The sequence below is a fragment of the Macrosteles quadrilineatus genome, unplaced genomic scaffold (genome assembly GCF_028750875.1).
Source record: "Macrosteles quadrilineatus isolate MER2022 unplaced genomic scaffold, UCM_ALF_1.0 Scaffold_2__2_contigs__length_208266976, whole genome shotgun sequence".
NCBI classification, from domain to species: domain Eukaryota; kingdom Metazoa; phylum Arthropoda; class Insecta; order Hemiptera; family Cicadellidae; genus Macrosteles; species Macrosteles quadrilineatus.
The window spans coordinates 121,373,466-121,386,540 of record NW_026542595.1 but is presented as its reverse complement, the minus strand read 5'-3'; the positions used below and the strand labels follow the sequence as shown (position 1 = coordinate 121,386,540).

Below are 13,075 nucleotides of genomic sequence, written 5' to 3'. Positions count from 1 at the left end.
TCAAAGATAATTTGGAGGTATCAATCTTTGGCTTTTCTAAAACTTGAACATTAAAATGTTTTAGTTGTAGATTCAAATATTTCTGAAGGAAGAATGCACAATAACACTAGACTTTTGCATACTGAACTCACATCACATGCCATCTATGGAGCAGTTCAATATTTTAATAAGTTACTCTTTTTGTTTTGCTTGGTTAAAAAGTTGCCGTTGTTGACGGAAATTAGAAACTGAAATCAGCTCCGCTCTGTTCAATTAAGTTAATTTTTATTCTAATGCTTTTTAACAGTTTTAACTCGGGGTGTAAAAAATAAACTACTTTTTTACAGTTCATGTTAAGCACTATTGATTAGCTATACATGAATGTAATGCAAGTGTAGAAAGTGATATGCTATGTAAAGCTTTATAGCTGCCTAAAATCAGCTGTTTTATTGTTCATGATCATTTATTAAAAGCCCAATGATCAGGGACAGCTGGGCCCAATTTCAAACCATCAAAAAGCTACTGACTTCTTTTAGGATTGATCTGACGACCTTTAGATTACAAGCCGCGCTCTACTAGGATACCCAGCTTACAATCGCTTATCAAGTGGGCGTATGTTGTCCATGTTCTAGAATATTTTTTCAAGGTTGTGATCCGTTACATCAGAAGCCTTATCTACTAAGGACTTTAACAAGGATATCAGCTGTCAGAAGTCCTTTGTTGCTGATAAACCTCATTACCCACTCAACTTCTTTGCAACTTACAGGTAAACTGCTAAGTTCCCTTGTTTCTAAATTTTGTATCTGTGATTTTTAATTTGTTTTTGGTACCAAACAGTTTTTAATTGTTGGCTTATATTGTTCATAGTTTTTAGTTTTCCTTTGTAAACATTATTGTTTCCTGTTTTCAGAATTCAAGTTACTCTTAAAAACTGGCAGTTTATTTACTGAAATAAACTGAAAATCCTTCTTTATTGAGGCAAACTTAGGACCTCATGGTCCTTCCTTACAGTTAACTCTACTGACACCAACTTTAAAAAAAATTCCATCAATAATTCAAAAATAATTTACAAGAATTACAGAACAGTTCTTTTTTAATAACAGTGTTCTTTAGTCAACAGCTATAATTTACTTTCAGACTCATTTCAGTACAAACTGGCTTGAATCGTGCATTCTGCATGTGATTAGGTTGTTTTACAACACTTCAGCAATGCTTAACACTTCCTTTAAACAATTTTATCCTACACCGAATATTATATTCACCGCTAGTCACACCATTTTTTGTTGTTTACAATCTATAGTTATCTCCAGATTCCCGAGTTGAAGACCGATCGATGACCAGCATCATGGTGTCTAGCGGTTTACCCATGCTCAAGGAATGTTGTTGCGGCTGTTCACTCAAAACCGGCTCCATGATCATAGGGTTCATCACCATGGTTGGTACAGTGCAGTTTCATAACAAAAAATATTGTTCTTTGTGTTTGAAAAATGTATTTTTGTGTTGAGTATTTTAAAATGGAATTTTTACAATTTCAGTAAGGGAATCAGTGTTTTCTATAAAACTGATGATTAGATCATGCACAGGATTCAAACAAAATACGGGATTTTAGATTTTGACTACAGATTTTCAGATAAAAATCAACCACAATTAATTAATTATTTTAGCATAGTATTAAAATCAGCTAGCCTATTTCGTAATGATAAATCAAAAAGACCACTTTTGAGATAGAACAGGATTTTAACCAAATTTTTTGTGGCATAAAACGGGATTTACATACTACGTAAAGAGGATTTTCTTGTCCTGGTAAGGGGGATTTTTGTTCTTTTAGTATGAAAACACTGAAGTGAAAACCATTCTGATTCCCCTTTACTATCGATCTACTTCTACCTGACATCCTAGGGTTCTGGACCAATAAAAGACAGAGATTCGTAAAGAATAAGAAAAGACTAAATACGAGGCTTTTTAATTATCGTTTTTAAATTTCTCCCTTCCAGCGCTGCGATTGGCATTTTGGACATTTGCGCTGTGTATGTGCATCTATTGGCAAGCCTGCGCCGGACATTCAGCAACAATTGGTCGTGTTTACATCCGGTTTCAAGCATTCAAAATGGTGCCGCCAATTGAGACTGCCGTCGACTGTGAAGTGTGCACTGTATTTAGATTTTAAGTGCTATAGGTGTAAAAGCCATTGAAATAAATCGCCAAATTAGTGAAGTGTATGGCGAGAACATTATGAGTGACGAAATAAAAACTAAACTAACGGACTAAACTAACTAAAAACGGAATAAAAACTAAACTTTAACGGAGGTTTTAAAATGTATTTAACCTAGAAGGAAAGAGACGACTTGTATAAGGACAATTTTATTTATGACGAAGCACCTGTACATACATCCTGTAATAATCTGTATGTTTTGTGCCAATAAATATCAATCAATCAATCAATAGTAGGCAAGTGGGTAAGGGCATTTATTTAAAGACGGCTGCACCAACGTTCATGATGAGCAACGCACTGGGCGGCCATCTGTCATTACCAATGAATTGTTGCGTAAAGAGGATGGAAAAGTGAGATAGAACAGACGGTTTACGATCTCATCATTATCTTATGAGTTTCCTTTAGTTTCGAGAAGTGTCCTTTATGATATTGGGACTGAGAAATTAAAGTACCGAAAATTGTGCTCACGCTGGGTGCCGAAAACGTTGACAGGTGAACAAAACCAAGGGTCTAGGCAGTGCATTGACTTTTCTTGAGCGCTACGAGGGTAAAGGATTTGATAAGTCAAATTGTTACAAGCGATGAAACATGGGTGTCTTATGTTACACCAGAGTAAAAAAAAAAAACAATCCATGGATTGGCGGGATACACATTTGCCAAAGAAACTGAAGTTAAAGCAAACGATTTCAGCCTGAAAGTTTATGTGTACTGTCTTTTGGGACAGAACGGGGGTGTTACTGGTAGATTTTTTGCCTCGTGTCGTAGTGCAAACAATAAGTATACTGGTTTTGGTTTTATTTTTAAAAGCGGTACTTAAAAAACATAATTCATGTTTTCGGCCCCTGGACTATATTGTTAAGACAATAATAGGTTTTTTACATACCTCTAAAAAACAAGAGTGTAACGAGTTATTTTCCTAGGGGGGTAAATATTTGCTATTTGGCCGCGCACCGATTGTTGAGGTAGGCAAGCGGCGGCGGCGAACCTGGCTAGCGCCCTTTGACCCGGCTTATCAGTGCCGATAAGCCTGGGATATCCTAGTTTCTCAGGATAGCCTAGGACAGACATTCTAGTGGTGGATCCCGGACAGTAAGGAAGAGTTAGTGTGGTGTCTTGTGAAGACCACTGGGATACGTCGGTGGTGTACGTAGAGAGGAGTGTACGTGACAGTGGTGTCGGAGTACGTTGGTGGTGTGATCGCGCCGAGTGTTGGTGTAAGTTGGGTACAGACCCACTGTTGGTGAGTGGACGACGTTACTTACATTTTGGTTTAAGAGTTGATAATATTAATATCTGATTTTATTGCGAGAGTTAGAGTTGTAACCGTGCTGGTCAAAGCCTGACGGTAGTTAGGATTTATATTAGTCAGGAATAATATTAAAGTGTACTCCTGACGGTTCTGGGCAGGTGCTAGAGCGCAAATAAGATAATTTAATTGACTGTAGTAGATATTATTTTGCGTTGTACCTAGAGTTAGTTATATTACTAATAACTCTGAGGCCCGACAAACCTAGGCTGCACGATTTAGCGTGCGTAGTTGAAAGCACGAGGCCAGTAGGCTAGTAGCTAGTTTTATTAGCCTATTAACAGAAGCCCGGCTAAGCAATATAACGTTGGTAGTAGCAGTAACAGTAGTAGGGTTGTTATTGTTTATTCATTTGATTATTTTAATTTAACCTGAACAGCTTGTTTGGTAGTCCAACACGTTATCTTGGTAGCTTGGATAGCGGAGTACCGGCTATCAGATAATATATTTATCTAGTGTTTGGAACGTATTCAATATTTATTTATCTGCTACTAAGTAGCTCAATATTTTAATAGTGCAATTGCCATTTAGTCTTGCTTGTTTGGCTTGGTATTTATTGAGACCAGCTACTAGTGGTGTAGTCACTCTACCTATAGTGTACTTGTATATTATTATGTGGTACGATTATTGAGTGAACTGTTTGATTCTTAGCTTGGGCATTAGAGTTGTGTATTGGATTATAGTGGCCTAGTAGACCCCGCCTGGTGATAACACGCGTTGTGGTTTTTATTGGCAAGTCGTCGTGTAACTCACCGTGTTTTAGGCACTCTGGGCTTAGCTATTGGATAGTTAGGACGAAGCCCGAGTTGCGTAGTCAGCAACGACCCCCTAGGAGTGTGGAGAATCGGCGTAGGTCTGGTAGTGATTATTGCACGTTTGTTTTGGTGACTTGTTTTTGACTTGTTCACAGTGCCCGTGTATGAGCCAGTCCTATACCGGTTAGACCCGGCTTTTGGCCTAGTGGTTTCCCTGACCTTATCGCAGACCCTGGAATTTTACCCAGCCATTGTAGGCTGAGCTATCCCCGGCAAACGGTTGCGACTGCACTGCACTTTTAATATTTTTTTTCCAGTGCAGAAAATCTCGTCGCAAGATGGCGCCTGCGAACAGGGACTGAGGTTGGCAGTGGTGCTGAGTTGCTGACGTATTAACGGCGCCCGAACAAAATAATTTTATTTGTGCAGATTTGCTGCGGACTTGTGCAGATTGGCTGCGGACCTGAGCTGTTGAGCAGAGTTTTAGGCAGACCTGCTGTGATTTTATAGTCGGTTGGGTAGGCCTAACCTGTTTTCTGTTACAGCGTGGTGTGTTGTGAACCCTAATTATTTATTTGGTGGTTGTATACATATAGATTAGTTAGTAATTTTAATTTTGCTAATTAATTGAGCTTTATCATCGAATATTATTTGAGTGAGAACCCTTATTGTGTATTTGTGGTTTGACTTTCACACCTATATTTGGTTTGATTTATAGTACGGTGTTAAATAGATTTTAATCGGTTTCGCTCTTATTTTTGCGGATTAGTCGTGGTATTTGAATTTTAAATATGGTTGTGACTACGAGTACGACGTCCGTGCTGGGCGGTACGCCTATTACGTCTGCTATTGCTACGACTAGTTCTGGGGTTAGCTCCGAACTGTCGGTGATGACGACATCGTCATTGTGGCCGGCGTCTTCGCCCGTTTGGCCGACAATTTCTTCGGTAGTGGCTACGACGGTGACAACTTCGTTGACCTATTCCGCGCCAGCGACTTTGTCCTTGGGGTCGCAGCCCCGGGACGTTCGCGTGGGATGGATCTATGACCTTTCGAAAGGGGAGCTCATGAGGACGATGGACCAGTATGGTTTGGTGACCACTGGTACTTCTGCGGAGTTACGGCAGAGGTTCTCGTCGTTTTGGAAGCAGCGGAATGCCCGTCGGTACAGCGATGACAGGCTGTGTACGGCTGGGGCTGCTGCAGCGACATATGTACCGCCAGCTATTACCACTATGGGACTTCCTGACCCCCCGAGAACCGTACCTCAGGTACTGGGTAGTACTGATTCGGGCCAAATAGAGATAGGGGAACTTAGCAGGGAGTTAGAGGCGGTCAAAGAGATTCTTGGGTTGTCTTTGGATACTGATACCCGGACTCTTCGAGAATATCTGGCATCGGTGGTGCGACAGGCGAGAGGCTCGCCGAGTAATGAGGTCGGCTATGGGTTCGAAAGACCCGCCAACCCTGCATCCCCTGTTGTGGCTGCTCAGCTGTCTACCTTTGGGTTACCAAGTAGACCCGAGGGATGGCAGCGGCCCAGTGATAGTTTGGAGAGACCAGTTCGTCCTTCTAACGTGGAGGTGCCACGTGGATCGGATATGCTCTCGAATGAGGCCAGCAGGGTGGAGCCGAAGAATTGTTCCAAGATATGCGACATGGTCCGGAAGTGGGGTTTGAGGTTTGATGGCCGACGAGACCCAGTGTCATTCCTAGAGCGCCTCGAAGAGCTGATGGTGTCCTACTCCGTATCATCAGAGGACCTGCTCAGAGCGCTGCCGGAGCTGTTGCAAGGCTCAGCGCTTCTATGGTACAGGAATTGCAAGGAGCTCCTGTATTCCTTTGAAGCTTTCCGGCGTCAGTTTGAAATCCAGTTCTTCCCACCAGGATATTGGAGGAACTTGGATGAGGAGATCCGGAAAAGGACACAGGGTGAAGGCGAGCACTTCCGGGACTACGTTGTTGCCATAAGTACCTTGCTTAGGCGTAGCGGTACGTTGTCGGAGTATGGTAGATTGGACTTGATCTACAACAACATGCGACCCGAGTACAAGCTCATGGTGCGACGGCGGGACTTCAGCAACCTGGCTGAGATGGTTGAGTTGGCTGAAGACTATGAGGCCTATCTGCGAGAGAAGGCGGCCTTCCGACCTCCTCCTTCTCCAAACGTAGCGCTGGTTTTGGAAACCGCCTACGCACCCAAAAAGAAGGTGGAGAAGCGCGCCGAAACTGCCGCAGTCGAGAAGCGGAGTTTCGAGAGATCATCTCCGGAAGCTGAGTCGCTTGGGCGGGTGGCTTCGAAGTTGAATCGGGTCCACGGTCAACGGCCCGTGACAGCAGCTGAGGGTCCAAAGGGGACGGTGAAATGTTTTAGGTGCCAGGAGATTGGCCACTTTGCCCGAGAATGTGGCAAACTGAGGACCGTCTCCTGTTTTGGGTGTGGGAAACCCGGTCTTACTGTGAACCAGTGTGGATGTCGTGCGGGAAACGGCAGGCCAGCTCAGACATCAGGAGGTCAACTGGGCAAGGCCACCGAAAACGAACGACCTCAGAAGAGTGGTCCGAGTGGCTCGGAAAACTAAACAGCCTGGTTGGTGGAGTAGACGAGAACCGGCTGGTTTCGGAGACAAGGCCCTTTGTTGAAGTTGTGCTGATGGGCAGCGTTTTTAAGGCGTTATTGGACACTGGGTCCGTAGTTAACCTGGTTGGGCGAGGAGTCGCCGAACATCTTCGACGCCAGGGGATTGAGCCTTGTAAGATTACCGCTCCTCTAAGGATGGCAGATGGGACACAGTCAACGGCCGAGTATTCGTTTCGGCTAGCAGAAGCTGCGGGAAGACGGTGGATAGGAGATGCCTTGTATGTCCCCACTCTCACCACGGATATGATTTTGGGTATGGATGCCATACGAGATCTCGGACTTGTGACGGTCGTGACGGAGGTGATAACAATGGGCGTGGGTGATGACTGTTCTGGCCAAGGGGGCCGCATGGACAGTGTCAAAATTGGTGACGAAGACCCCGAAGGCCCTTGCAATGGAAATCCCCGTCTGGTTCCTGATGCCAAATCATTCAGCACCATGTTGGCTGGTAGTGGCGAGTAGAAGAGTTTTTCTTTGTTTTAAGTTTGAGACCTGTGGTGTAGGGTTCACCATTGGGTTAGGGGTTGGAGTATTCTGTTTTGGCCGGAGTTCAAAGATTTTTTTTCTTTTTGGCCGTTTTCTTTTTTTTCATCCCGATGTAAGTGGGGGATGTAACGAGTTATTTTCCTAGGGGGGTAAATATTTGCTATTTGGCCGCGCACCGATTGTTGAGGTAGGCAAGCGGCGGCGGCGAACCTGGCTAGCGCCCTTTGACCCGGCTTATCAGTGCCGATAAGCCTGGGATATCCTAGTTTCTCAGGATAGCCTAGGACAGACATTCTAGTGGTGGATCCCGGACAGTAAGGAAGAGTTAGTGTGGTGTCTTGTGAAGACCACTGGGATACGTCGGTGGTGTACGTAGAGAGGAGTGTACGTGACAGTGGTGTCGGAGTACGTTGGTGGTGTGATCGCGCCGAGTGTTGGTGTAAGTTGGGTACAGACCCACTGTTGGTGAGTGGACGACGTTACTTACATTTTGGTTTAAGAGTTGATAATATTAATATCTGATTTTATTGCGAGAGTTAGAGTTGTAACCGTGCTGGTCAAAGCCTGACGGTAGTTAGGATTTATATTAGTCAGGAATAATATTAAAGTGTACTCCTGACGGTTCTGGGCAGGTGCTAGAGCGCAAATAAGATAATTTAATTGACTGTAGTAGATATTATTTTGCGTTGTACCTAGAGTTAGTTATATTACTAATAACTCTGAGGCCTGACAAACCTAGGCTGCACGATTTAGCGTGCGTAGTTGGAAGCACGAGGCCAGTAGGCTAGTAGCTAGTTTTATTAGCCTATTAACAGAAGCCCGGCTAAGCAATATAACGTTGGTAGTAGCAGTAACAGTAGTAGGGTTGTTATTGTTTATTCATTTGATTATTTTAATTTAACCTGAACAGCTTGTTTGGTAGTCCAACACGTTATCTTGGTAGCTTGGATAGCGGAGTACCGGCTATCAGATAATATATTTATCTAGTGTTTGGAACGTATTCAATATTTATTTATCTGCTACTAAGTAGCTCAATATTTTAATAGTGCAATTGCCATTTAGTCTTGCTTGTTTGGCTTGGTATTTATTGAGACCAGCTACTAGTGGTGTAGTCACTCTACCTATAGTGTACTTGTATATTATTATGTGGTACGATTATTGAGTGAACTGTTTGATTCTTAGCTTGGGCATTAGAGTTGTGTATTGGATTATAGTGGCCTAGTAGACCCCGCCTGGTGATAACACGCGTTGTGGTTTTTATTGGCAAGTCGTCGTGTAACTCACCGTGTTTTAGGCACTCTGGGCTTAGCTATTGGATAGTTAGGACGAAGCCCGAGTTGCGTAGTCAGCAACGACCCCCTAGGAGTGTGGAGAATCGGCGTAGGTCTGGTAGTGATTATTGCACGTTTGTTTTGGTGACTTGTTTTTGACTTGTTCACAGTGCCCGTGTATGAGCCAGTCCTATACCGGTTAGACCCGGCTTTTGGCCTAGTGGTTTCCCTGACCTTATCGCAGACCCTGGAATTTTACCCAGCCATTGTAGGCTGAGCTATCCCCGGCAAACGGTTGCGACTGCACTGCACTTTTAATATTATTTTTTCCAGTGCAGAAAGGCGCGTCGCAAGAGTAAGAGCACGATAGAGAGAATCATAAATGTCAATCGTGTATTCGTACCGTATTAATGTTTTCTGTGTTCGTGTTCGTGTTTTAAATGTGTTTTTGACGAGTTGCAAGCTTTGATAATGTTGTCTTCGCAACGAAACATGTAAGCTGTTGAGCAATATCATTTTTGGACTATTTGACTGAGGTATGTAAAAACCCTATTATTGTCTTAAAAAACATACCTCATACTTAACAAACTAAACATTTTTTTAGTCTTTTGAAATATCAATGACATAAAATTAAGTGTATATTTTTAGTGTTCTTATATTCTGTTGTAATATTCCTACAGATTCCAATTGTAATAATCCTATAATATTACAGATTTGGGCAAGCATTCTTACATACATGGCGATAATGTCACTCATAAACGGAAACTATGTAATTGTTAGCAAAGATTCAAATATCGACACAGGTAAGAAGAAATTATTTTCTGTTAACGTTTACAATAAATTTCTGTATAGATGGATAAACGTGCTCCATGCTTTATTGTTGGTTTCTCTTTTATAACAAACTATTTTAATTTGCATTGACAAAGTATAGACATGTTTTTAGACAGAGAGAATCAAAACTGCGTACATCATGTTCCCTATTAGGTTTTTCTTATTCTCTTCCTTCGAAATGCTTATTCCTACTCCAAATGTTTTGTAAAACTGGGTAAATATTTTTATAAGTTATTTTACATATTTAGTAGCCCTACCATCTAAAATATAGTGTTTTTCTTTTAGTTTTGGAGTCGTGTATACTTGGGGCTCGTACTCTTCAGGCCATTTTCAGCCTTTTTCTGATCATTGCCACCCACAAGGTAAGGTTTAACATATGAAAATATCATGATGTAATTAAATTGTTTTTATTATAACTTCAATAAAGGAAAATCTTATTAGTGTTTCTACCCATTTTACTCTTTTGCCAAAAACGATTTGTATGTTTGTTTAATTAAGGTAGTTTTAGGGAATTCCCCATATAGGGAATAAGCTATTACCGTAGTACTCATGGTAAGACCTGGACCCAGGACCAATTTAATTTTTCATTTTGAGGCCCCTAGAAGGACAAGAGGTCAAAAACACCATCCGTTCAAATTCATATATATATGTGTGTCAGTTAGTGCGATAACTCAAGCAAAAATGGTCCGATTTTGATGAAATTTGGTAAAAACGTGTAAACCTACGTCTATTTGAACGAGTTCGCGATCCAGCATAATCGGACCATGGGAACGGGGTTTTATGGGGGGTTTCATGTGGCAAAAATGCGAAAAAAACAAAAAAAATTGCAATTTCTTTCTAAACCGTTTTGTAGAGCTTAAAAAAATAAATAATTTAGTATATTGAAGCACTGTTATATGCCTAATGGTCATGGAGAAAATTCAAAAATAGTATAATTTAAAATTCCCATGTTATTCTTATATGGAGAAAATGAAAATTGTTGTAGTTTACTTGTTTATGGATATATATTTATAAATTTTGGCAAATTTATTTATTTCATCTTATACTATTGACTTATGGTCAAAAAACACTTTTTACCTTCCCCGTAGCAGCAAACCTAAGCACTCGTTAAATCTAATGTTATTTAAATAGGGAATAAATATGTCTTATTTATGGAAATATTTTAGTAAAAATGTAATCAGACAAGTTAAAATTCGCTTAGTCTGCAGGTTTGCTGCGGCGGGGGTATTTAAATTTGTTACAACATTAATCAATCGTATCTGTATCACACAAACGCATATTTGAGTACATATTATAAACTGAATATAAATGCACTGCGGGGAGAGTGTAGAATAGTGTCTTTATCACTTAAACATTCTTTTTATCTAAGACTATTTATTAAAATAATATTTTAAAAAACTTTAAGAAATTTCTCGTTGGCAGGGACCTTTATTCATTTGATGAACTGTAATTGGCTTCTCTTTCCCTACTAAATTAAAGTATATGTTTTCACTTTATTTATGTCTTTTTCTGTTGGTATTTTGTTCTTTTAAAATTTTCTCTTGCATACTAAAAGCATGTACATTTCATTATAACTTTTTATTTAAGAAATTTGACGCTATTCATTTATATTTTCCTAATGGACTTGATGAATAAAGACAACCGGAATTGAATTGAAAGCTTAATAAACGAGGACAGCTGGGTCCAGTTTCTAACCATCAAAAAGCTGTCAACAAACTATCCTGACTAAAAACCAGCTTGATTTAGCCAGTATTCAGCAACAAAACAAACTATCGTTGGAAAACGGGGATGAACCTAGAGATTTAAAGTGTCGTTGAAGAGTCTCGGGTTTAAAGAGTTCCTGTCAAAATCCAAAGATTATCAGAAAAAAATTTAGAAAATAAATTCAATTTTAAAATAATTTACCCAATTTATGGGTTAGGCTCTTATCAAAAAGTTTAGAATGACCGTCTTTCAAAGGAAATATGCTTCTTGTTGTCAAACTGAATTGAAATCATGTGTTGCCTTCAAAATGCTAACTATTAATATTGATCATAATATAAATGTATTAAAAAACTGTTTCAGGAAAATGCAGGTTTGATCTTGCCGTGGCTTGTGGTGGCGTTAGTTGTAGTTATGATGGAAGGAGCGTATCTAGCGACTATGGCGAGTCATTTGGCCATTGGCGATCTAAACCCCCGAATTGTCAGCTTAGCTACTCATGTTTGTAAGTATTTTGTACCTCTCCAGTTATGTAAAAAGTCCATTTTGTTTTTTAATTTTAATAAAAATGGATCCTGATGTGTGAAAATGTAAGTAATACACCTAGTTAAATCTACTTTGCATACTGTACTAACTCAAAAGCAGTTCAAAATGTGTTTAGGTATAGGTATTCACAAAAAATGAAGATATACAAGTCAAATTTTGATATTAAACAATAGATACCTAGATGTACATTTTGAAATTCTGTATGTGGTTTTGACGGTATTTTTCAATTTTCAGCAGTGACAGTCTACTTTTTCTTTGTGGTCTACAGTTACTACCGACAAGTAAGGGATGTAGACAGAGGACTGGGCAAGGCTTGAAAATGACAAAAGCTTTAAGTACAAAAATGTTGCAGAAAAATTAACTTAATCCTTGGAACAAACAGAATCTTCATAGAGATCTGTTATTTTGTATGTGCATGTGGTTAGTGTCAAATTAAAATATTTCTTCTTTCATTGATTAAAAGAAATATTTTGCAGCGGTAATGTAAAGCTTACAATGGATGTTACTTAAATTTTCACATTATATAAGTGTAAAACTCTGTGAATTATGAGTGAAGTTAGCCCTTTAGCCTAAAAATCATATATTTGACTTAAAAAAAGATAGTGTGATAATAATGTTTATTTACGAATAAAAAACAATTTTCACCTTTATAGTAATTTTGAAAGTGGTAATTCTCTTCCAATTCACATTCCCCATGGTTTGACCGTTTATTGTATGATTTAATTCCCAAATATTTGTTTATATTATTTTCTAAGCTGTGGAGGGATGAGTAAAATCCTAGAAAATCTTTCATTCCAGTACAGTATTTTTATGTTTATCTTCTCCTTGAGATCACCTATTATATTTAACATTTTAGAAAACCTCATATGTAGACTACCGAATGTAAAACTTTGTAGATTTCTAATTATGCCTTCACTTTTAATTAAATTTCATAAGTTCCTAAAACTGTATCTTGTGCATATAATTAATACCGGTGCATGTTTGAACAGTTCTGTACAGTCTTGTTTGTAAATTACTTACTTTCAATAATAAAGAGACTTTTACTGCAGAAGATCTTGTTATTTACTAGATAGATACCACTACTTCCAAGGGACTCTAATGATATACTTATTTTTTATTCTAAAAAAAGTCAATTAACAATCATTAGTAGTTTGAGCAAAACAAGAGTTTTCTTGTGTCTCTATAATACATTTGTACCATGTGTGTTTTCAAACTCCTAAAAGTTAAAAGATTTTCTTTAATAAATATTTGCTTTTTTCTATGTATTTCATTATATAACCTACTTTTACAGTGATAAGTTTACGCTGCTATTCCCTTGAAATACCAAGGAACACTTTTTAGTATTTT

General features: G+C 39.4%; 1 protein-coding gene across 2 annotated transcripts; it reads left to right on the top strand.

Moving 5' to 3' along the window:
- Positions 1 to 697: 697 nt before the first annotated feature.
- On the top strand, positions 698 to 12,769 carry LOC128986665 (uncharacterized). 2 transcript variants are annotated; one of them, XM_054407146.1, is made up of 6 exons: positions 698 to 745; positions 1,280 to 1,414; positions 9,363 to 9,453; positions 9,767 to 9,843; positions 11,546 to 11,687; positions 11,963 to 12,769. In XM_054407146.1, the coding sequence occupies exons 2-6, from the start codon at positions 1,313 to 1,315 to the stop codon at positions 12,043 to 12,045; spliced, it is 495 nt and encodes a 164-aa protein (XP_054263121.1). In that variant the 5' UTR covers positions 698 to 745; positions 1,280 to 1,312; the 3' UTR covers positions 12,046 to 12,769. The 2 variants fall into 2 exon arrangements, with proteins under 2 accessions (XP_054263121.1, XP_054263120.1); XM_054407145.1 differs by lacking the exon at positions 698 to 745 and having other exon boundaries at positions 1,269 to 1,414.
- The last annotated feature ends 306 nt before the right edge of the window (positions 12,770 to 13,075 follow it).